The sequence below is a fragment of the Arvicola amphibius genome, chromosome 6, assembly GCF_903992535.2.
Source record: "Arvicola amphibius chromosome 6, mArvAmp1.2, whole genome shotgun sequence".
Taxonomy (NCBI): Eukaryota; Metazoa; Chordata; class Mammalia; order Rodentia; family Cricetidae; genus Arvicola; species Arvicola amphibius.
The window spans coordinates 7,869,204-7,893,362 of record NC_052052.2 but is presented as its reverse complement, the minus strand read 5'-3'; the positions used below and the strand labels follow the sequence as shown (position 1 = coordinate 7,893,362).

At 48.7% G+C, this 24,159-nt stretch overlaps 1 protein-coding gene across 1 annotated transcript in view; it reads left to right on the top strand.

Moving 5' to 3' along the window:
- The window catches only part of Mtor (mechanistic target of rapamycin kinase), a 110,651-nt gene that overhangs the window by 6,202 nt on the left and 80,290 nt on the right, over positions 1-24,159 (top strand). The window contains exons 6-23 of the mRNA XM_038333022.1: positions 498-632; positions 4,180-4,455; positions 4,543-4,651; positions 8,390-8,576; positions 9,396-9,524; positions 10,328-10,572; positions 11,001-11,216; positions 11,767-11,972; positions 14,101-14,223; positions 15,049-15,138; positions 15,703-15,795; positions 16,612-16,746; positions 16,978-17,107; positions 18,287-18,537; positions 20,382-20,468; positions 22,578-22,745; positions 23,128-23,240; positions 23,450-23,612. Of these exons, the coding sequence (XP_038188950.1) occupies positions 498-632; positions 4,180-4,455; positions 4,543-4,651; positions 8,390-8,576; positions 9,396-9,524; positions 10,328-10,572; positions 11,001-11,216; positions 11,767-11,972; positions 14,101-14,223; positions 15,049-15,138; positions 15,703-15,795; positions 16,612-16,746; positions 16,978-17,107; positions 18,287-18,537; positions 20,382-20,468; positions 22,578-22,745; positions 23,128-23,240; positions 23,450-23,612 (2,856 nt within the window). The remainder of the gene's footprint in view (positions 1-497; positions 633-4,179; positions 4,456-4,542; positions 4,652-8,389; positions 8,577-9,395; positions 9,525-10,327; positions 10,573-11,000; positions 11,217-11,766; positions 11,973-14,100; positions 14,224-15,048; positions 15,139-15,702; positions 15,796-16,611; positions 16,747-16,977; positions 17,108-18,286; positions 18,538-20,381; positions 20,469-22,577; positions 22,746-23,127; positions 23,241-23,449; positions 23,613-24,159) is intronic.

The following is a 24,159-nucleotide window of genomic DNA, read 5'->3' as shown; positions in this document are numbered from 1 at the left end:
TAGTTGGTATCTGCTGCCTTCACATCAGGAGCTGTTAAAATGGAGAAACTGGGTCTGTGAGTCAGGGAATGCAGCTGCTACTAGTTTGCAAAGGGCTAGCTCCCTCCAATCCAGCGCCCTGAGTCCTGGGCCCTGGGCCCATAGCTGCTGCCAAGGAAATGGACTTCACAGGAGTTCTAAACATGGGAAGAGAGACCTGGCCTGCCTTCTTACCTTACATGTATGACATTAGACAAGTCACTTAATTCCTTTGGGCCTGTTTTATGTCAGAGGTGACAGCAGCATTTGCTGCAAAGGCATGAGCCTTGGAGCTAAATTAAACAAAAGAGCTTATAAGTCAGTGTGAGTGTTGACACCCGGCACTAGCAGCCCCTGGATTGCCTCTGAACCTCGTGTGTTTGTGTGTGTGTGTGTGTGTGTGTGTGTGTGTGTGTGTGTGTGTGTGTGTGAGACGGGGTTCCTGTGTTGTATTCTTGAACGGCATTCTCTCTCTTCAGCACACATTTGAAGAAGCAGAGAAAGGGTTCGATGAAACCCTGGCCAAAGAGAAGGGCATGAATCGAGACGATCGAATCCACGGGGCCTTGCTGATCCTCAACGAGCTGGTCCGCATCAGCAGCATGGAGGGAGAGGTGAGCAATGTGTCTGGGGGCCGGGGGCCAGGGTCCTGTGCCGCTGCATCAGCGGGCAACAGATAAGATCATGGCAGGACGCTCTGTGAAAACCCATGAAGCAGGTAGCAAGATCTTGGGGATGGGGTTGGAAGGGTAAGTGGAGACTTGGCCTGCCCTCCCTGAGGTGGCGCCATCTGCATGAGAGGCACATGATGTGAATGAGGCTGGCAGCTGGCTGGGAGCTGTGTTCTTGGCTGAGGTGGGAGAGTTTGACATGGGAAGGATGGTTGGTATATTGTGAGCAGAGAAGAAAGAGGAGATGGTGTCAGAGAGGGAGTGGGGTCCAGTTAATAGGCTCATGTTTGTGGTCAGCAGTTTTATTCTTATTGCAGGCACAGACGTCAGTGTTATACACGGGATTCATGGGGTGTTAAGAATTTCTGACACCTGCCCGCTTGTGGGATCAAGTGTGTGGCGAAGTGGGAATAAAGTCAGTTAGGAGTTAAGTCAGTTAAGATGAAAGGGTTTTGTTCACGTTAAGGTGGAAGGATTTTGCAGCCTATGAGAGAAAACAGGAAGGGCTAAATCTATGTTGGCCTGAATGAACAAGAGAAAAAACACACTGGATGTCTCTTTGTCTTTATGTGAGGCCATTTTGAGGTCCTTATGCCAAAGCGGGTTATGAGAGGAGGCCTTTGTCATCCAGGATCAAGCAAAGCTACAGCATCCTTGCCTTCTGTAGTTGCCGTGAGCAGCCCATGTGGCCATGGCACAGGCTTGGCCATGGAACTCTGAGCAGCACCAGAGCCTGTGGATCAGTTAGGCTTTTGTAGTTTAGGTCACATTCTGGTGGCTGCCACAGGGGGCTCCTAGAATAGCCTGGCTGGCTTCAATTAGATGAAGTGACACACATACTGGGGAGACAGGATGCAGGATATGTTGGAGTAAAACTCTCCCTATGAGACTTCCTGGGAGGATCTGTTGGTGTGGGATTTCACCCAGGGTGCCCTGACTATAGAGAGTGGTTGTGTGTGTTGTATCAGGCAGCACATGGAGTGTAGGACACGTTTGACTCCACTGCTGATACTGTGTGTTTCACATAAGCCTCCTGTTCTTCCCCTTGCACAGGACTGTTCCCCGTTGTGCTGGACTTGAAAGGTTTCTAGTTTTGTCTTGGTTTGGTTTGGTTTTTGGATTTTCAATACAGGGTTTCTCTGTGTAGCCCTGGCTGTCCTGGAACTAGCTTTGTAGACCAGGCTGGCCTCGAACTCACAGAGATCTGCCTACCTCTGCCTCTTGAGCTGGGATTAGAGGTGTGCACCACCATCGCCCACCTGAGAGGTTTCTAAATGTATATAAAGGGCTCAGTGCAGCCTCTGATAACTGGTGGATATGGTGTAAATGGTAGCACTCTGAAATTTCTCTACCCGAGTCCTACTGTAGTCCATACAGTTCTGGGACCTTTGTTTCCTCCTAATGAAACAAAATGATGTCACCTAACACATAAAGGTGTCAGCAATAAGTGAAAAGGTTCTTACAGAGGTGCTTTGTGAGTTACAGGTTCCTCCTAAAAGGTCAGGATTATGCCCATTCTGTGTTCTCCTGCTCACCAGGTTTTAGTGGGGAACCTAGTGTGTGCCAGCAATAGTGAGCCCTGAGGGCCAAAGCAATAACAGGAACAGAACGGGCCATGTTGTAGTCAGGGAGAGCGTGCCCATGTAGATGAAAACACTGTGATGAGCTGTGTGGAGTTATGTGCTATGGAGTGAAGAAAACCTGGATGTGTTTGCACACAATTGTGAAGGGGTAAGCAGCTGATGGGCCCGTGTGAAGTCCCGGTGCAGGAGCATGCCGCTCCTTGAGAGCAGCCAGAATGCCCCTGTGCCTGGGCAGGTGAGCAGGAGAAGCTCTGAGAATACCTGGTCCGGCCAGGAGGATAGCTCAGGTTGTAGGAGGCCATTGAGTGGACTTTGTGTGCAGTGGTAGATGTTGAAAAGTCACTTAAACAAAACAAACCCTTATTTTAATGTATTTATTTGTGTGTGTGAGTGTTTGCTTTCACATGCATGCACATACGTGTTTATGTGCTTGAGGCTTATGGAAGCTGTAGGTTGTTGTTGAGTACCTGTCTTTATTACTTTGCATTTTTTTTTTTTTTGAAACAAGGTCTCTCACTGAATGAGATCTCGATGGATCTCAATGATTCAGCAAGACTAGCTGCCCAGTGATCTCCGGAGCTCCTGTCTTGGCTTCCCCAGCACTAGGAGTGCAGGCACATGTAGCCATGCCCAGCTTGCTATATGAGTACTGGGCACCTGGGCTCAAGTCCTCCTGCTTGTGCAGTAAGCACTTAACTGGCTGAGCCATCTAGGTTCTTAACCCCTATGGGTGGCTTTAGACTCATGAGAGCCCTTTGTTGAGAAGGGATTATCAGAGGGCAAAGGCTGAAGCCGCAAATTCCATTAAGAGGGAACTGCAGAGCTGTCAGCATGGCTCGCTCAGCAGTACAGGTGCCTGCTGCCAAGGCTGAAAACCTGGGTTAGTTCCTCAGGACCCAGATGTACATGGGGAAACCAATTCTCACAAATTATCGTCTCATTTCCAAACACACAGTGTAATAAGAGACATTAAAGAGCGGAGCACAACCACCTTGGCGGAGATCTTTGACACTCTTCCTAGAGCTGTAGATTTCCAGGAAGTGGCTGGATTCTGGATGTGGGATAGATTGGAAGGAAGAGAAGTCAAAGGGTTTGGTTTTGTAACTGGGAGAATGGAGTTGCTTTGCACTGAGATGGGAAAACAGGATGAGGAGAAGGGAGTGGTTTTGAGCATAAGTTTGAGACACATGTTGGGCATCTGTGTGACTAGTAAGTAGTTCTGGGGAGAAACCTAGTTAAGAGAGATGAACGTGGGGGTCACTACTGATTTACATCATGAGACCGGGCAAGAACTCACATGACCTGGTGTAGATGAAAAGAGATGGGGTCTGTGAACCTGAAATTGAGAAATTCGGAGGAACCATAGGAGACAGGAGCAGCTGGGAAGGAGGAAGACAGGCCAGAGAGTGTGGGGCTCGCAGAATTAACAAGGATGGTCTCATGCAAGAGATCACAGTGTATCAGATGCTCAAATAGAGATGAGGACTTGGGTGGTCCTTTAGCAAGCCTTCCTGGGAAAGTATGTGTGCGAGAAGAGCTGGAGGCCGTTGGAGGATGAGTCGGGATGCCTCCCTTCAATAGACCAGCACTGCAGGCACCCTATTCCCTGCCACCCCAGGATGAGGATTCTGAGAAAATGATTTGCCTGAGTTTCTACTGAGCTCCAGGGAAAGAGATCAGAGTGTTCTCCACAGGGTACCAGCATTGGGCTGTCTTCCCTTTCGCAGTTGAGCCTTCGTGAACCTGCAAGGGATACTTGGACGTAGGAACTCCAGGCTGGAGGTTTCTTTCCTGCTCAGTAAAAGGTGGCCTTTTGCCTACCGTTACCCTGCAGACTCACTGTGCACAGGGTAAAAGCTCCTCATAAGCAAAAGTGACTGTGTTTTTCCTTCCTCGGCCCTGTCTAGCGTCTGAGAGAAGAGATGGAGGAAATCACCCAGCAGCAGCTGGTGCATGACAAGTACTGCAAAGACCTGATGGGCTTCGGGACAAAGCCCCGACACATCACCCCCTTCACCAGTTTCCAGGCTGTGCAGCCCCAGCAGTCAAACGCCTTGGTGGGACTGCTGGGGTACAGCTCCCACCAAGGCCTCATGGGATTCGGGGCTTCCCCCAGCCCTACCAAATCCACTTTGGTGGAAAGCCGCTGTTGCAGGGACTTGATGGAAGAGAAATTTGATCAGGTAAATGGCGAAAGGCCTTTTCCTTCCTTCTTCCCCACACCCCACGCCTCCCTCTCCTCTGCCAACCCTGTATCCTTCCTCTCCCAGGTGTGCCAGTGGGTGCTGAAATGCAGGAGCAGCAAGAACTCACTGATCCAAATGACAATCCTTAATCTGTTGCCCCGTTTGGCTGCGTTCCGACCTTCTGCCTTCACAGGTGAGGCTGTCCTCCGAAGACATTCCCTCTTTAGGGTGATCAAACAGGGATGGAAGCGCTGGTCCTAGAGAGTCAGTCTGGTCTGCCTCCCTCGAAGCAGCGCTGACATGAGGGCTAGTCTCTGATCGCTTTGCCCATCCTGTTTCTTCGTTTTCTGTGAAGAGACCTGGTAGCAGTCCAAACGGTGGTACACACGTGTAACCTTAGCACATGGAGGCAGAGGCAGAAGAATAAGGAGTTTAGAGCCATCCTTGGCCACGCAGTGAGTTTGAGGCCGACCTGGACTACATAATACCCTGCTCAGAAAAAAAAAAATCACAGTGTGTAGCAAAGGGTCAGTTCTAGGCCAGGTCATCAGGTTAAGCACACATAACTTCTTGTGCTGGGTGTTGGGGCTCATACCTATATCATACGCCTTAGGAGGCTGAGATGGGGACCACCTAAAGTTTAAGACCAGCTTGGGCCTCAGTGAGATCCACAGAAGGGCACTTCAGGTCCATACTGTCAACATTGCCTGTCTGGGCAGAGTGGGCTTAGGGACCTGAGTTTTCCCCATGGTGACCATCGAGCATCCTCTCCACCTACACGGAAGACACATGCATGAGTTAGAGCAGTCTCCACAGGTGATGGGCAGTTGAAAGACATGTGTGTGTGTCTGTGTGTCTCTGTGTGTGTGTGTGTGTGTGTGTGTGTTAGAGCAGTCTCCACAGGTGATGGGCAGTTGGAAGACGTGTGTGTGTGTGTGTGTGTGTCTGTGTGTGTGTGTGTGTGTGTGTGTTAGAGCAGTCTCCACAGGTGATGGGCAGTTGGAAGACGTGTGTGTGTGTGTGTGTGTCTGTGTGTGTGTGTGTCTGTGTGTGTGTGTGTGTGTTAGAGCAGTCTCCACAGGTGATGGGCTGTGCATTTCCACCTGCCGTGCTGTCCTCAGTGGTCACTGAGTTGCAGTCAGTCGAGTCTTACCCAGCTCAGATGCAGGCCTTCCCATGAGGCCTTCCCAGCTGTTCTGGCTGGAGCTGTTCTTTCCACCACAGTCCTCAGCTGTCGGGATCTTTGGTGATGGAGTCGGTGTGGATCCTGCATCCATCTGTACTGAAGTTTGGGATAGGTTATTGACCTTCGTGGGTCTTCACTTCCTGACTAGTGAACATGAAACAACAGTCCCTGCCTCCCAGAATGAACAGCATGAGTGCTTAAGCACCTTCGTAGTGCCTGGCGCAGAGTAAGCCCCAGTAAATGGAAGCTGTTATGAGATTATTATTGCCTCCTGGAGCTACTTCAGATTCATTTTGGAAATGAGGAGGTACACATGATAATACTCTAGTTGCCTATTTGTATTTAATGTCCCTCCCTCGCCTTCTACTTGGTGAGAGTGAGCCCTTGTCTCAAGCATCTCTTGTACTTCTCCGTGGCATGCTGCCTGTGTTGAGTAGTGTTCAGAACTAAGTAAGATCTAGTGGCGTAAAGGAAAGGTCAGCCTGACCCTCAGCATTGCTGTTCCCAGCATGGACTCTCCCATGCCATCCAGGCCAGATAAAGCCAGTGGGGGTCGAGTGTCTGGATGGTGATTTGTTGAGCAGGCTAGGCCTGACAAGTACAGTGTGTTGGATAAGGACCAAACCGTCACATAAACTTGCTGAACCAAGGAGAAATTATAGGATGGAAATCACCCATTATTTTTGAAATTTTCCTTTCTGCCTTCCTGGCACCAGCACCTCTTCTCTTTCCTAATGACCAGACACACCCCTGGTCAGTAGAGCTTTAAATGGTCTTGGGTTGAAAGTCTGTGTTCAAAAGAAACTTAACAACTAAGCCAAATTTGATCAAAGTCTGATGTGCTGTGGAAACAGTTACCATGGTGTGTCCAGGGTACTGCCTAGCGACAGGATTCAAAGACAAAGGCCCTGTGTGTATCCTTTGGATGCAGGGTCGCTGTTTTGTTAAACATCACATTAAAATGTGCCAGTGAAATTCAGACTGGAGAGCCACCGTCATCACACACCTCCAGCCCGCCTGTTACTAAAGCTCAGTGTGGAAGTCACTGCCTACGCCTCCCAACGGTGGGAGCTCTGGAAAGAGCAAAAGATACCCTGAAAATAAAATTTAAAAGAACAAAATACAAGCTGGACATAATAACACAAATAAATCAGAACATTACCTTACAGGCCTGTGACTTGCCACTGTGCCTAAGGCTCACCATCAGTGGCAGGGGAGAGAAGCCAAACCGAGAATCAGAAAATCCCTTTGTTCGAAAGAAAAGCATTCCAGCACCAAGCACCCAGGAACACCTGCTCTTGCGCTCTACTGATGTAAATAAACAGTGAAGATGCAGGTGCTTTCCAGACCCGTTCTTAAGGCTCACTCTGATGTGTCTACAGTAGAAATCTCCAGGTAATAGCTGAGAGATTTTCAGGCCTACACTAAATGGAATGGCCCATTAATTGTAAATAATATTTAATATTACTTTCAATGCCATTACACTGTCAGATAATTGAGATTAATCTCTTTGATTTTTTTGTTTGTTTGTTTTGTTTTTAGTTTCCTGAGACAGGGTTTCTCTGTATAACTGCCCTGGCTGTCCTGGAACTCACTCTATAGTGTCCTGGAACTCACTAGACTAGCCTTGAACTCACAGAGATCTGCATGCTTCTGCCTCCCGAGAGCTGGGATTAAAGATGTCCACCACCACCGCCTGGTGTATCTCTTTGTTTTTTAAACAAGACTTAATGTTTAGTCTATTTACTTTGGATTTTGGTATTAAAAAAAATTACTTTACGTATCTGGCTATTTTGCCAGCATGTGTGTTTGCACTGCATGAGTGCCTAGTGCCTATGGAGGCCAAAAGAAGGGGTTGGATCCTCTAGAACTGGAGTAACAGATGGTTGTGAACCATGGTGTAGATGCTGGGAATTGAAGTCAGCTGTTTCAGCCCTTAGCTTTTTTTTGAGACAGGGCTTCACCTTGTAACTCGGACTGGCCTAGAACTTTATATAGACCAGGCTGGCCTTGAACTCATAGAGATTCACCAAGCTCTGCTTTTTTTTTTTTTTTTAAAATATTTATTTATTTATTATGTATACAATATTCTGTCTGTGTGTTTGATCGCAGGCCAGAAGAGGGCACCAGACCCCATTACAGATGGTTGTGAGCCACCATGTGGTTGACTGGGAATTGAACTCAAGACCTTTGGAAGAGCAGGCAATGCTCTTAACCTCTGAGCTATCCCTCCAGCCCCCCAAGCTCTGCTTCTTAAGAGCAGTTTTTGAACAGAAGTGTGTACTCTGTCCCCAGAGTAATACTCATGGAGCATCTAGAATGATGACTCAGCAGAAATGGTGCTTGCCACTGACCCTGATGGCCACCAACCCTGATGGCCACTGACCCGTGGCCCACATGGTACAAGGAAGGAACCCATTCAATGAGTTGTTCTCTGGCTTTCAAATGCACTTTGGCAAACACACCTCAACTCACCCACACACATACGGATATAATTACAAAAGGATTGGACTAAGGGAGATAAAGTACTCTTCTGAAGACGCCCTCCTTGCTTTTATTATTTAAGGCAAAAGCAAAAGACATTTCTTATTCCCGAAGACACCTGAGGAGTGATTGCCACGCTTGAGGTGTCTTCTAAGGGTTGGCCTTTAAGTTCTTAGCATCTCCCCATTGGCCGCCATAACTTACATCTGAGTGCTGTCTAGGGTCTCTGACCTTGGTCGTGTGCTATCTTCTCTGCACTAGATACTCAGTACCTCCAGGATACCATGAACCACGTCCTTAGCTGTGTCAAAAAGGAGAAGGAACGGACTGCAGCATTCCAGGCCCTGGGGCTGCTTTCTGTGGCCGTGAGGTCCGAGTTTAAGGTCTACTTGCCCCGTGTACTGGACATCATCCGAGCAGCGCTGCCTCCGAAGGACTTTGCCCACAAGTAAGCCCCTCTCTTATGTGTCACCATGCTCTCTGTTCAGGTGGAGTAAGCTAATCCATCCATTGCACAGTTTAAGCCCTTTCTACCGCTGCTGCACTCTGAGGGATGACAGGCGAACGGCAGTCCCTTTTCACTTGAGCTCAGGTTCAGGTGCAATGACTGTCTGGGTATTTAGAAAGGGGGTACCCTGAGAACATGTTGGATGTCCAGGATGGTATTCTCTGGCATCGTGGAGGAATCCCTGACTAGAACTGAAGAGATCAGATGGTCAACTCCTCCCTTAGCGCTAAGGTGTAACAAGTCATTCCACCACAGAATATATGAGTAAGGCCCTTAGCGTCTTGCCAGATGAAGAGGCCAGGCTCAGTGTCAATGGCATTGAGCCTTTATGTTTGTTTCTCTGTGTGTTTGTCAGCAAGGGTTGCTCTGGGATTCACAGGCTGCCTGTCCTGAAACCCAGCGTTCTCATCATATAGAAACACGTCTTCCCTGGGATACCAATACACTACCCTCTGTTTCCCAGTGTACATGCCTCTTAGCTTCCCAACTAAGTCAGCCTCATATTAAATATGGTGCATCTTCCTGAATTCAGAGAAAGAGCCCCTTTGTGAGACACAGCACTGCCATCTGCTGGAGCAGTGTTTTAAATACATACCCACAGCGACTGATGGACTGGCTCCAGGAGAGTTTTGGAGTAATCTCCACGCGCTCTTGTAGCCAGCACTGGCTAAATAACTTGCCCTTCTGTCCCCAACGTGACTTTGAGGTGGGACATTATGAATGTCTTTATGTCTAAAGTGCCATTCTGTTTCTCTCCAGGAGGCAGAAAACCGTGCAGGTGGATGCCACGGTTTTCACGTGCATCAGCATGCTGGCGCGAGCAATGGGGCCAGGCATCCAGCAGGACATCAAGGAGCTGCTGGAGCCCATGTTAGCAGTGGGCCTGAGGTGTGTGCCAGAGGCCCAGTGCCCACCCAGCCTCAGTAATGGGTCTGGCTTAGGAGAGAGAGGCAGGTTATTTGGGTATTAAATTTGGTAGGCAGGCTGGTTGAGGCTACACACACAGCTTGGTTAGGAATCCAAGCTTCATTGCTAGTTCCTGTGTGATCTTGACTCAGCTGCTTCTCTCTTCTTGTCTTAACTCTTGCCGGGTGGTGGCGCACGCCTTTATCCCAGCACTCGGGAGGCAGAGGCAGGTGGATCTCTGTGAGTTTGAGGCCAGTCTGGTCTACAAGAGCTAGCTCCAGGACAGGCACCAAAGCAACACACAAACCCTTCTCAAAAAAACAAAACAAAAAAAAAAAAAAACCAACTCTTTCTACTGTTTTGATAGTTGTTGAGATTAAGGGAAAGGGAAAGAGCCACTGACACAAGGCTGTGGGACGGAGTACTAGGTAAGTGTGCTGTGTGCGTGGCTGCGGTTGCCGTTAGTACCAGAGAGACTTCCTAGCTTCTCAAAACGTCCTTCCTTTCCCTGTGAAATAAGGAGAATGGTCTCTGTCTGCTTCTTGCTCACTGACTGAGACTCAGTCTCTGGTGGCTGAATTACATTGTACAAGGTCTTTGGTGAAAACCAGAAATAGGTAGATTATTCTGAAATCTGAGATAATGCCAAGGTTGTGCAGCACTTCTGAGACTAAATAGTGACGGGGCCATACGTCCTGTCCAGAGCAGACTACGCACACCCTAGCCTTGTAGTGGCAGTCTGCTCCGCGCCCTGGCCACATGGTGACGCCTTTCCTCCTCCGCAGCCCTGCACTTACTGCTGTGCTCTATGACCTGAGCCGGCAGATTCCGCAGCTGAAGAAAGATATCCAGGATGGACTTCTGAAGATGCTGTCCCTGGTCCTTATGCACAAACCCCTCCGACACCCAGGCATGCCCAAGGGCCTGGCCCACCAACTGGCCTCCCCTGGCCTTACCACCCTCCCTGAGGCCAGCGATGTGGCCAGCATTACTCTTGCCCTTCGAACCCTGGGAAGCTTCGAGTTCGAAGGTAAGAAATTACAGTGGCTCTTCCTGAAGTGTTGAGCGATGCTGTGGCCCTGGGAAAGGGATGAGGGTGTCTAGATTCCTGAGTCTTTAGAGTCATCACAACAGGGTACCTACCAAGTGCATAGCGGCCCTTCCTTCCCAGGCTCTACCTGTCCTGCCCTGTGCTTGATCTCATGATGTGTTTGGGGCAGATGGTGTTCAGAAAAAGCATGCATAAAACATAGCACATCAGAGGTGGAAAACTCAGGATGGCTCTCTGCTCCTCCTCACTGACTTGCAGCCACGAGGGGATTTATTGCTTTAAAATGCATGGCAGGGGTTTCTGAGTATTTCCATTCTTGTGCTGCTGTGATGTTCTGTGCAGTTGAATCTGCAGTTCTGTCCCAAAGCAGCAGTATTTATTCTTCTTTCCTTTTCCTTTGCACCCAGGACACTCTCTGACCCAATTTGTCCGCCACTGTGCGGATCACTTCCTGAACAGTGAACACAAGGAGATCCGCATGGAAGCTGCCCGCACCTGCTCCCGCCTGCTCACACCTTCCATCCACCTCATCAGCGGCCATGCACATGTGGTTAGCCAGACTGCGGTGCAAGTGGTGGCAGATGTGCTCAGCAAGCTGCTTGTGGTTGGGATAACAGACCCTGGTAAATCTTAGGATGGAGCAGTCCTGGGAGACCCTGGAACTCGAGGCGATTGCATGGCCTCTAGAGAGCAGCAGCAGTCATTTCAGGACTACCGTTTCTCTGCTTAAGCCATAGGCTTGGCTCCTCTAGCCTCTTGGTATAAGATAATCTATTTTTTTTTTTATTTAATTTCTCTTTCTTCCTATGAGCAGATTGTAAGGAGGGGGCAGAAGGTTAGATGAAGAAGTTTGCTGAGTAGGGCGGCAGTTCTCAACCTGCAGGTCACAACCCCTTTGGGGGTTGAATGAGCCTTTCACAGAGGTCACCTAAGACCGTTGGAAAACAGACATTTACATTATGATTCATAACAGCAAAATTGCAGTTATGAAGTAGCAAGGAAAATAATTTTATGGTTGGGGGTCACCACAACATGAGGAACTGAATTAAAGGGTCGCAGCATTAGGAAGGCTGAGAACCACTGGGCTAGGGTGATAGCAGTGGAGGTAGAAACTGGGAGGAACTGGAGGGTGGGACCCTGAAGAGCTGTTCAAAGACTTATTTGCTCTTGCAGACCCTGATATCCGCTATTGTGTCTTGGCATCCCTGGATGAACGCTTTGATGCCCACCTGGCCCAGGCTGAAAACTTACAGGCCCTGTTTGTGGCTCTAAATGACCAGGTCTTCGAGATCCGAGAGCTGGCCATCTGCACTGTGGGCCGACTCAGTAGCATGAACCCAGCCTTTGTCATGCCTTTCCTGCGCAAGATGCTTATCCAGGTAATGGCGTAACCGACAGCAAGGAAAGGACCTCCACAGTGAGCTGACAAGGAAGTGCTGAGGACAGGGACCGGGAAGAAAGATGGCCTTACTTGGCCAAGTCACATTTGGCACCTAGAGTCCCTGTTCCCAGCTCTGGTTACAGTTCAGGTGTGAGCCTCTTGTCAGCACGACATGAGGTCTTGTTGGTTCCTGTCTAACCTCTCAGGCAGCTGGCTCATCTGTCTCTGTGGCAAGTCCCCAGTGAGCCAGCGTCCTGACTTTGACTGTATCTGCGGCAGGGTCTCAGGCTTCCTGCTCTTCCCGTCTTCTGCGCTGCTCTTCCGCTAATGGTCGTGAAGCACAGAGACTGCCAGTCTTACCATGTGGGCATGATTCCACACAGTCCTGTGGTCATTGCGCCTGGTCAGGGATCCCGGGCTCTCATTAAAGTGATGGGTGCTGTCATGGTCCTCTAGAGAGGTGCAGGTGGCCTTTCTGCTGCAACCTGGGTCCTGTGGACAGTGCCTGTTCTGATCCTTCCCACCTTGGTATGTCCTCCCGTGTCTTTTGAAATAGACACGTCACATAACACGTGAGGAACTTACACACAGAGTGTCAGTATTTGCAATTGACCCTAGGGATAGTGTCATTTGTTTGCCATAGTTAAACATGGCTGCAGTGAGATCATCAGTTGACAAGTTGGACAACTGTACTTTGTTGGCCTTTCTGTTTTCAACCTGATGACTTCCGGCTGTAGCTGCTGGCCCATGTTAGGGGGTGCCTGTTGCTTCAGATCTTAAGCCACCTAAGGCTCTGGGAAGGAAGCAGCCATTACTGAGCCTACCAGGTCAGGCATGGGAATCTCTCTGAATGAGAACATGGGTTTGTTCATTCAGTAGGACTTAATGTACACCTGCTCTGTCCCACATAATGCTGTGTACTGGTGGTATGTTGATGAACAAGCCAGATACAGCTCTTGTCCTTGGAAAGCTCATACCTGACCAATAGGCCAGCTTGTTTCCTGGTGCTGGAGAATGTGAAATTCCATCAGATGACTTGACCCTGTGCTGAACTTAACCCTTGAAACTTAAAAAATAAGCATATAAAATTAAAAAAATAAAAATCTTTATTTAGACAATGTAGGGGGATTAAAACTAGGGCCTTGTATGTGTTAGGAAAATGCTATCACTGAACTATACCCCTAGTCTTTAAATTTCAAAATACAGAAAAATAGTATTGGTACAGATTTTCCCAAATTGAATTATGTATTTTCAAGTATTGGTGAGTGCCTTGGCCTTTCCTGAGGTCTGGTCCCTGGGTGCTGGTAGATGTCACAGCGGTGCAGATGGCTCTGACTCCAGCTTGGTTTGCACTGCATCTGCTAGTTGTTCTGCTCTCTGGGGCACAGCCCCTCCAGCCATCCTGCACCCCACCAGTCCTTTCTCGTATCGCTAACTCCTTTCACTGCCATCTCCTGTGACTGGAGAAATCAGTTACCAAGTCAGCAACCAAGACACAATGTCCTCATTCCCTGCAGACGTCTTCCGTCTGATTGGCCTTTGTGGTCCACTTCAAGGTGCTCACACTTCCCTGCCTTCGCTGTGCCCAGAAGTCTATCCATATTGCCAGTGCCTACTTGACTTTGAGCTTAACATGGCTATGCTAGTGTTTCAGGGGTGTGAGAACAAGCCTGGCAGCTCTGTTCAGTGATGCCTCAAGATGGGATCCCTGGCCCTTCCTTCAGCTCCATGTGCCTGGGTCCCCTGTGGAGGTCTAGTACTCCTCTCTGTCACAGCTGCTCTAACTCGCCTTTGATCCTTTGTCATTGTGTATAGATCCTCTTGTTAATGTTGTGTCTGGACAGTGGTTTTTCCCCAGGAGCCTTCTCTTTAATCCCTTGTCTGGAAAACCATAACCACAGCTCTGGCGGGTGCCGCTACTCCAGTACTTTGTACTGCTGTGGTTGGAGAAGGGACAGCCAGGGCCATCCATTTGGTAGCTCACAGATCCCCATGTTTGCTGAGTGTCCAGTAGAGACGTGATTCACTGTGGAAGTCTGGTTCTTCCCTAGTTCGTGACAGATTTCCCTTTACACGGTCCTCTCTGCTTTCCCTCTGCCATGGTCTGTTACCTTTCTTCCCTGCAGATTCTGACAGAGCTGGAGCACAGTGGCATTGGGAGAATCAAGGAGCAGAGTGCCCGCATGCTGGGGCACCTGGTCTCCAACGCCCCCCGGCTCATCCGCCCCTATATGGAGCCCATTCTGAAGGTAAAGCACAGCAGCTGGCCAGCCTGGCATCTGTCTTAGCTCTGTGTTTAGGAGATGGGGATGCTTCAGCACTCCTGTGCTGAACCAAGGAGACCATCACTTTGGTCCTCTACACATAGTGCCTTGAGTTAAAGAGTGCCAAGGATCTCACCAGTTTCAGGAAAGAGTTTTCTTTCATGCTTAGGCTCATCTTCAGCTGGGCTTGGTCAGGAGAAGTGGGTAAATAGCATGTGCACTTTCCTCAAGTGAGGTAAAATGAGCTTGAAAGCACGAACCCAGGCCGGGCGGTGGAGGCGCACGCCTTTAATCCCAGCAGTCGGGAGGCAGAGGCAGGGGGATCTCTGTGAGTTCGAGGCCAGCCTGGTCTACAAGAGTTAGTTCCAGGACAGGCTCCAAAGCTACAGAGAAACTCTGTCTCGAAAAACAAACAGAAAAAAGAAAGCATGAACCCATCTTCAGATGTGACTATGGTATTCACACTAGGTTTTTATGTCTAACACATACACAGCTGGAGGGATGATAGGCAGGCAGAGTTGAAAGGATGTGTTAGAAGCATCTTCAAATTGTTCTGCTTCCTGGAGCACTGGCTTGTGTTTGGTTTGGAAGAAAGCTTGGAATGGCACGGTTCCAAGACTTCTGGGTTCCCACAGCCTAGAAGTAACTTATGTAGCGGGTCTTGGAGAGTTTTTGTTTTGGTTGTTTTCTGGTGTTAGGGATTGAACCCAGAGTTTTATATGGACTTGGGAAGTGTGCTGCCCTCTAGGGACAAGATAGCTCCCCTATAGATTCCATTCCACACTCATTTTCTTGTACCTTCTTCTATAGGCTTTAATTTTGAAACTGAAAGATCCAGACCCTGACCCAAACCCGGGAGTGATCAATAACGTATTGGCTACCATTGGAGAACTGGCTCAGGTGAGGAAATGGCTTCTCTTCTCATAGGTGGAAGGAAACTCTTTAGCCCTGGGGGAAGTCAAAGTATTGCATTTTCTGTTTGTTCTGTTGTTTTTGTTTGTTTGTTCTTATTCTCATTTAGAGACAGGGTCTTACTCTATTGCCCAGGGTGGTCTCAAACTCAGTGTTCCTCCTGCCTCAACTCCTAGAGTTTTGGAGTTGTAGGTGTGAGCGTCCACCTCTCAGGATAGCGTCTTAATGCCACAGTTTTGGAGTTGTAGGTGTGAGCCTCCACCTCTCAGGATAGTGTCTTAATGCCACAGTTTTGGAGTTGTAGGTGTGAGCGTCCACCTCTCAGGATAGCGTCTTAATGCCACAGTTTTGGAGTTGTAGTTGTGAGCGTCCACCTCTCAGGATAGCGTCTTAATGCCACAGTTTTGGAGTTGTAGGTGTGAGCGTCCACCTCTCAGGATAGTGTCTTAATGCCACAGTTTTGGAGTTGTAGGTGTGAGCGTCCACCTCTCGGGATAGCGTCTTAATGCCACAGTCTCCCACTCTGCCTGCCACTGCCTTTTCGCTTTGCAGGTTAGTGGTCTAGAAATGAGGAAGTGGGTGGACGAGCTCTTTATCACCATCATGGATATGCTCCAGGACTCCTCTCTGCTGGCCAAAAGGCAGGTGAGTACCGCTGTTGGCTGAGTGAGCAGACAGACCCCTGGGACCCGGGACCAGTTTCTCTCTCCGTTCTCCACAGTGTGCCCAGTCATGCACAGAGCTTGACAGACAATACACGCTTGACATTTTTTTTTTGAATGTGGAAAGAGAAAAGACTCTCAGAACAGGCTCTCCTCCTGGCCGGTCACCTGCAATTGGTGTCCGAGAGGAGCATCACCATTCCTCTATATGGAGGAAAATGCTGTCTGTGTAGCCAGCTCCTGGAGGGAGGAAGCAAGCTTGGACACTGCCTGTGGAGGCCCTTGGCTTCTCTCTCTCTCTCTCCCCAGCCACTGGAAGTTATAAGAGGAGTTGTCTAAAATGAAGAACAGTATTAATTTCTTTCTGTAGTTCCTGGTAGTCATTCAGAATATAAAAGAACCACATTTTCTCCGAGAAAGGTGGGAAAATACTGTACAGTTTTTTGTTTGTTTTTGAGACAGTATCTCCCTCTGTAGTCAAGGCTAGCCGGGAGCTCAGTGTGTAGGTAAAACTGGCTTGGACTAGAGGTAGTCCTCTTCCTCGGCGTCTCTAGTACCGAGAGTACAGATGTGAGCCGTGACACCCACCTCTACTCTTTACCTTTTGATTCTGTGATTGTAGGTCCATGCTTGATCAGCTATTTTTATATTCTGACTCTAGGATTCCGTTCATGGGTGGTGAATTAATGGAGTCTTCGGATTGGCTCTGCAGTTCCATTACACTCTTTATACAAAGAGTGTACCTGTGCTTACCCTTCTTGTACTGGTTCAATAAACACGTGGCCTTTTGTCCATTCAGGTGGCCCTGTGGACCTTGGGACAGTTGGTAGCTAGCACTGGCTATGTGGTGGAACCCTACAGGAAATACCCCACTCTGCTTGAAGTGCTGCTGAATTTCCTGAAGACTGAGCAGAACCAGGGCACACGGAGAGAGGTAGACGGCACGGGCCCCTGGTCTGCAAAGATTTGACGAGGGCAGTGGAGAGAGGAAGTGATGGCAGTGGTGTGCCCACGCTAGGCTGGGCTTCCATTCTGTCTCTGCTCTGTTGATGGAGACAGTCATTTGGGTGTGAGATGTGGTATATGGGCTAGGAGAGATGTGCCATGAACTCTGTTGTCGTCAGATGTTGGGGCAAGTATTTATCTTTTTTTCTTTCTTACCCAGGCTATCCGAGTGTTAGGGCTCCTTGGGGCTCTGGATCCCTACAAGCACAAAGTGAACATTGGCATGATTGACCAATCCCGGGATGCTTCTGCTGTCAGCCTGTCAGAATCCAAGTCGAGTCAGGATTCCTGTAAGTCGGAAACCGAGAGACTTACCAAGTCTGGACTCACAAAACCTCCCTGGCCATAATAGAAAGAGTGTTAGGTCAGATAATTGAAATGATAGATATTGAATCTCATGGCAGCCTCTGAATGATAACCCTGTAGTCCCTGGGTCCAGCAGGGATGCTATTCCTATACAGCTGCAAGTCCTCACGTCTGCCAGAGTCTGTCGAGAGCTAGCAGGCTAAGTCTACATTACTTGACACCAGTGAGGGAGCTAGGAATCGCCCTGACCCCTGTTCTGTCACTCTTTGTTAGTGCCTCTTTTTTGTTGTGTTTTACTCCCTGGCACTCATGGGAGAGGAGGCTGGTTGTTTTCGTCTGTTTCTTTGGAGGGAATCAGTACATAGAAAAACCAGTAGCCCCCTAAGACCTGGGGCCTTTTTTTGCTCCCAGTCTGACACTAGAGACCCGATGCCTTTTGACAAGAAGCCTGAGGGTTTGGGAAAGAAGATGGAATATGAGTTTCTAGTGTTAGTCCCCGTACACTGGGGCGAACCTGTTTATGACAGTGAAGTTAAACAGTGGTCCCCCTACTGTTGTAGCAGAATGTGAATTTCCCCAGATCTCTGGAGGTGCGATCATTTTGTTTTTAATCCCTCCTCCCTTCTGGCTTATTACACTTCGGACCAGGCCAGGTGCCCATTTTCCTCAGCAGCGCCTGCCATCCAATCTCTCACTGCCCCATGTCTTACATCCTCATTGCATGGCTCAGTCCTTGCTGCTCAGGGTTTGGCATATGCCTGCTGACTGCCTGCATTCCCTGCGGAACCAGCCAGCTGTGGAACAGATGTTTGCCTAATTTAATTCCCTTTATTTTCATTTGGAGGGGTAATTCTTTTTATTGATGGTTTCAGCTATGAAGTTGTGAACTGTAATGCTGAGAAGCTATGTTAAACCTAGCAATTTAAAGAAAACCCATCATGTACCGTTTCAGGCTTTGGTGGTTTGGGTAATAGAAAAGCCAGAATGGGTTTTGCTCCTGACGGGGAGAGCCTATTCATCGGCTCCTAATGGCCCTGTGCTCCCTATTCACAGCGGTGTCAGAAGGCAGCAGAAAGACTATCTGCATGCTAATGTCTCTGACGGGGCTTTGTTTGCTGTTAACCATGTTTAGCCTCACACAGAGCCCTGTCACCTTGTTCTAGCTGACTACAGCACCAGTGAAATGCTGGTCAACATGGGAAACCTGCCCCTGGATGAGTTCTACCCAGCTGTGTCCATGGTGGCCTTGATGCGGATCTTCCGAGACCAGTCCCTCTCTCACCACCACACCATGGTGGTTCAGGCCATCACCTTCATCTTCAAGTCCCTGGGGCTCAAGTGTGTGCAGTTCCTGCCCCAAGTCATGCCCACGTTCCTTAATGTCATCCGGGTCTGTGATGGGGCCATCCGGGAAGTAAGTACATAAACCTTCCCTGCTCACCTCTGCTCTGCACCCCATCATGCAGCTCTGTCCGTGCCTCAGCTTCCTGAAGCTACCCTGCTTGCTGCTGAGAGCAGTTCCTCCCCTCTCTTAGCTTCTGACATCTGCATGGATAGCTGACTCAGCCCGTTCTCTGCTTCCTGCCCACAGGATAGCTAGAAGGTGAACAGCCTAGTGGGAAGGGCCAGCCTTGTTCTTAGGAATGTAGTTCAGTCGTGGAATGGACTGCAGTACAGATTTCTGCTTGCTTCTTGACGACTAGATTTAAATCTCATTGGGTTTTGTTGTTGTTGTTGTTTGGTTTTAGGATTTATTTTTATTAATTTTAATTGTGTGTAGATGTGTTTGTCTGTTTGGAGGTATGTACATGATCCCAGGGAGGCCAGAGGTGTTAGCTACCCCTGGAACTGGACTTCCAAATGAAGAATAAAATGCTTGTTTCTCTGGCTTTGTTACTGGAGAGGAACAGATACAGAGAGCTGGGAAGTCCCAGAAGTCACAGGGGGCTCCCTTACCCCCGCCCTTCTTAGTCTCTGGTTTACTTAGTGGTAATAGCTCTTCTGACAGTTTTAAGATGCCACCTACTGGGTTTGGTGGCTCACACCTGTGTTCCCAGTACGTCAATCTAAGGCACAAGGCCAGCCTGGGCTACAGAATAAACCCTGTCTCAAAACTCAAAAAACAACAGCAACCAAAAATAATAATTAAAAACGATACTGCCCTAAATAGAATCCCCTTACTCCTTATCCAGTCCCTCTCCAAGTTTGATGCTCATTTTGGCTCACAATATCTTTGAGATATCTTAAGACCTTATTGAGAGCTAGATATGGTAATGGCATGCCCAAAATCCAGCACTTGAAAAGTAGAGGCAGGAGGACCAGAAGGTCAGGGGGTCACTTTAGCTATAGCAAGGTGAAGGCCAATCTGGCTACATGAGACACTGTTTCAAAAAAAAAAGTTACTGATTTATTACTAATAAATTGATTATAACATCCATAATGAGTTTATTTTATATTTATTTATTTATTGAGACAAGGTCTCACTATGTAGCTCTGGCTAGACTAGAATTCACTACGTAAATCAGTCTGGCCTTCAATTCCATATCCCACCTACCTCAAAGTCTCCTGACTGCTGGGATTAAATGTGTTTACCACCATGGGAAGTAATTAGTAGCAAATTAAGGCCAAGTTATACTTGTAGTTGGCTAACAATTTCACACCAGGTATGTTATTGTTGTTTGTTTGTTTGTTTGTTTGTTTTTATTTTGGGACAGGGTCTCTCTGTCTAGTACTGGCTGTCCTGGAGTTTGCTATGTCAACCAGGCTGGCTTCCAACTCACAGAGATCCTCCTGTCTCTGCCTCCCAAGTACTAGGATTAAAGGTATGTGTTACCATGTCTGGCCTCATGCCCATTTTTAAAAGTCTTTAGTGACTTAAAATCTTGACATCACATCACACATGGCAGTATTCAGCCCCCTGCTCAGGTGCTTCCCACGTACGGCCTGGGGTAGCACTTGGGACAGTCCTCAGCTAAAGTACTACCGTCTGCAGTTTCCCACCACAGAGGCAGGGCCAGGGTGTGACAAGGCCCTGTAAACCAGCCAGTCTGGCACTGAGCTTCTGCCATCCACAACTGGCTGTCCTAGTGTGTGAGACCCCCCCGTGCTGCAGGTTTTAAGTCTACTTGGAGCGTACTTTCAGTAGCTGGGATGCTGTGGAAACCAACTCTGTAGTTGTCTTTTCTCATCTCTGGGTAAGCCTGTAAGTTCTGCATCCTTCTGGTACCAACTTGTTGAATTCTTTCTTGTCTGTTCCAGTTTCTGTTCCAGCAGCTGGGAATGCTGGTGTCCTTCGTGAAGAGCCACATCCGCCCATACATGGATGAAATAGTCACCCTCATGAGAGTGAGTAGAAGTTCCTGCTCTCTGTAAGGGAGGCCCAGAATGTGTTTAAATAGCATGACTCTTTTCTTCACAGGGCGGGCACGGCAGAGCTGTTCCACTGAGCGTAGAGTAGAGGGCTCCCAGTGACTGTGTCGGTTGCTTAGATTCTGGGGAGCAGGGTAGACGGGGATTGATGCTGCAGGCTCCCAGCTCCCAAGTACAAGACTATGAGATGAAGTCAGAAGAGAAACCCTGAAACAGTTGTTCTGCCCTAGACATTCTTGAATTATTTGCCCAACCCGCAGCAAAGCAGCTTCTCTTCAGTATTGAGGCTGTGCTTTCTGATTCCCACAAAAGCCACCCACTCCTTACTACTCATAAACCCCTCAGCTCAAGAGCATTAGGAATCGGCTTCTCCTAGGCCTCCGAAGTATTGGTCAGGCATCGAGTAACAAGGTGATACTTTGCCCTGCAGCCGCCAAAGACATAAAAGTCATCTACTTCAGTGGCACTGAGGAGGGGTTCAGGGCCTAGCATTTCACAGCATGCATTAAGCAAGTGCTAGAAGATTCCCTGGTAATAGGAACACTATTTTCTACTTCCTGTGCAATTTAAAATGGTTGTGTGGGGAGGGTTACTATGTAGTTAGCTTAGTGGAAGCAGCAGGGCCGATAACAAAATGGCTCACTTTCCCAGAGGAGCTCCCAGCACCTCGGTGCAGAGCTGAGCAGCCCTGCATGTATAAATCATTAAAAGCTGCTGTGCTCCCAGTTTCTACCATGGAGGCCTCAGTACAAGAAAGAGTTAGGCCAAATGCTTAACTGCCCAGTGATGACCTTGGGGAAGGGAAGACAGGAAGGAAGCAGTGTGCTCAGGGCAGGAAGCTGAAGCCCTCTGAGTCACCCCACACCTCCCTCAAAGACCAGTGCACAGGGATTCGAGGAGGGGCCTCTCCCGCGGAATGCAGCTTTAGTTCCGTCCCAGCGGAGAAGACAGAGCAGGTGCTCTTCCTTTGACTGTTGATCCTGGACATTTTAATGAGCTCCCTCGAGCCTGGGAAGAGAACAGTCTGTAAGCAATGATCTAGCCCACACCCCCGGCAGGCTGCTGGCTTCTGAGTAGAGAAACCTCTGTGAAGAGCTTGTGGTAATAGAGTTGGGAGAGTCAGCTTTCTCTGAAGAAGGCAAGTGCAGTCCAGTGAACTAACATGAGACAAAGCAGGGCCTGCAGAGCTGCGGTGTTATTACCGAGAGTAAACCGTTTCCAGAGAACAACAGCCAACAGCAAGTTCACGCAGCATTTTCTAGTTTGGTTTTCCTCATTCTGCTGACTGCTCATGTGCATTGTTCAGACCCTGGGTGTTGGTGTGCGCTGCCATCAGCAGCGGGGTATCTGTTCCTCCAGTCTCCTGCTCCAGACGCTCTGAAGAAAGCTGTAGGTCCATCTTGGAAGTGACTTAAGCTGACAGCTTTTCATGGAGTAGGAGCCTTGAGCCAGTTTGCCTTGCAGTCAGTTCCATGGCAGAATCTGGGGCAGTGACCAGGTTTCTGTAACAGTAATGTCTATGGATTGTTACTGCATGGATGTGAAGTACCTCCTTTTTTGCAGTACCTCAGCCTGATGGACAGATTTTAGGGAACAGGTGTCATATACTGTCCAGCCAAATATAAATCCTGAAAGAACATGAAATCTTGGTAACCCTGGAGTTCCCTTCTGCTGGAAATAAGAATGTACCCCAGAAACATGTGGACCCACAGCACTTGAGAGCTCATGCAGTGACACAGATGTACATTCTGTGAACAGTCTGATGACTAGAGTATTCCAGGTGCTCGGGGAGGCTCCAGAGGTTAGAGGTGAAGTGGAGTAGTCTCTGCCCTCACAGCCCAAGTCTAGCAGGAGAGGCTTGCAGAGTAAATTAGCATGACTGCATGCTCACAGCATGGAGGAGTGGGGCAGGCAGCACCTAGAAAGTGCAGTGTCCCCTTGCCTGGCTGTGCAGTGAGAGGAAGGTGGGGAGTGGTCATCTGGGCAGACAGCTCGATACATTTTTGCCCTGTTTAGCCATCTCATTTCTAGGTTCCCTTTTCAGCAAATGAGCACCTGGGTCTGCCCTTCTATCTCCCTCTGCAGGAATTCTGGGTCATGAACACCTCAATCCAGAGCACGATCATTCTTCTCATTGAGCAAATTGTGGTGGCTCTTGGCGGTGAGTTTAAGCTCTACCTGCCCCAGCTGATCCCACACATGCTGCGTGTCTTCATGCACGACAACAGCCAAGGCCGCATCGTCTCCATCAAGGTGAGCAGGGTTCCTAGCCTCCCAGGAACAAGGACACCTAAGCTCATGCAGTGTCTTTCCAGAATGTTCCCAGTCCTCTCTTGATTGTCCTTCCTGTTTGTCTCCCTTGATGGGTTGGTCCTAATGAAGGTTTGCCTCCAGCCAGCCTGGTTATCTAGCACCTGGTACACGTGAGCTGGAATACAGCAGAGAAAGCAAAGTAGCACATACTCACATAGAATAAGGGGAAAGGGCACCAAAAAAGAATGCAGTCAAGAGCATGTGACAGGGGATCTTCAGAACCCCACAGAGCTCTGAATTTTCATGTACCGCCCCAGCCATGTACCCGCTGACCTGATGCCTTCCTGTATCGTTTACCTCATGCTCTTGTTCCCGTTTGCAGCTGCTGGCAGCGATCCAGCTGTTTGGTGCCAACCTGGATGACTATCTGCACTTGCTGTTGCCTCCGATTGTGAAATTGTTTGATGCCCCTGAAGTCCCGCTGCCATCGAGGAAGTAAGCACCCTATTTTACCAGGCCATCTTTGTGGGTTTGTTCACTTCTGCTCCCATTATTTTAGTTCAGAGATGTCCCAGATTATGGAGATCTTGTTGCTGCCCTCCTGGTGGGTTCATTTTGGATTTGTCTTGCCACAGTACCTAGGAGCGTTCCTTCCCGTCCCTTGGTGCTTCGGTAAGGTAGCCTTCAGCTTACACTTGTTGTAGGGCTGCCTTGGAGACAGTGGACCGCCTGACAGAGTCCCTGGATTTCACTGACTATGCCTCCCGTATCATTCACCCTATCGTTCGGACGCTGGACCAGAGCCCAGAGCTGCGCTCCACAGCCATGGATACACTCTCTTCGCTGGTCTTTCAGCTGGGGAAGAAGGTAAGATGGGACTCCTGGACGGACCCACCATGTTGTCTGCCTTGTTTGGGAAGAAAACCTATGAAATCTTCAGTCGTTAGTGCATAGGTCAGGAGATGGGTCTCGGCCTCTCTTAGAGAATATGAAATTATTTCAGTTTTATTTTTCTTCTTCCTTTGTTCAGCCAGTTTTAGTTGAAGCACCTGTGTGGGCTAAGTGTTGTTCTAGAGATTGCAGAAAGTAGCTGGGGATGGAGTGCTTACCTAGCTAATGCATGAAGGCCTGGGTTTTGGCCCCAGTACTGCATAAAACTGGGTAGTGGCACTTGGGAGGTGCAAGCACGAGGATCAGGGATTGAAGAATACTTCAGCACAGAGTGAATTTGAGGCCAGCCTGGGACACAGGAGATTCAGTCTCTAAAAATTTTAAAGTAAAAAAAAAAAAAATCTTTTTCAAGAGGAAAAGAGAAGAACAAATCCTTATTCTTACAATATTTTTTTTAGGGAAGCAAAATGAGTGATAACCACTCCCTCGCCACCCTGAGTGTGCTGGGTAAAAGTAGGGAGAA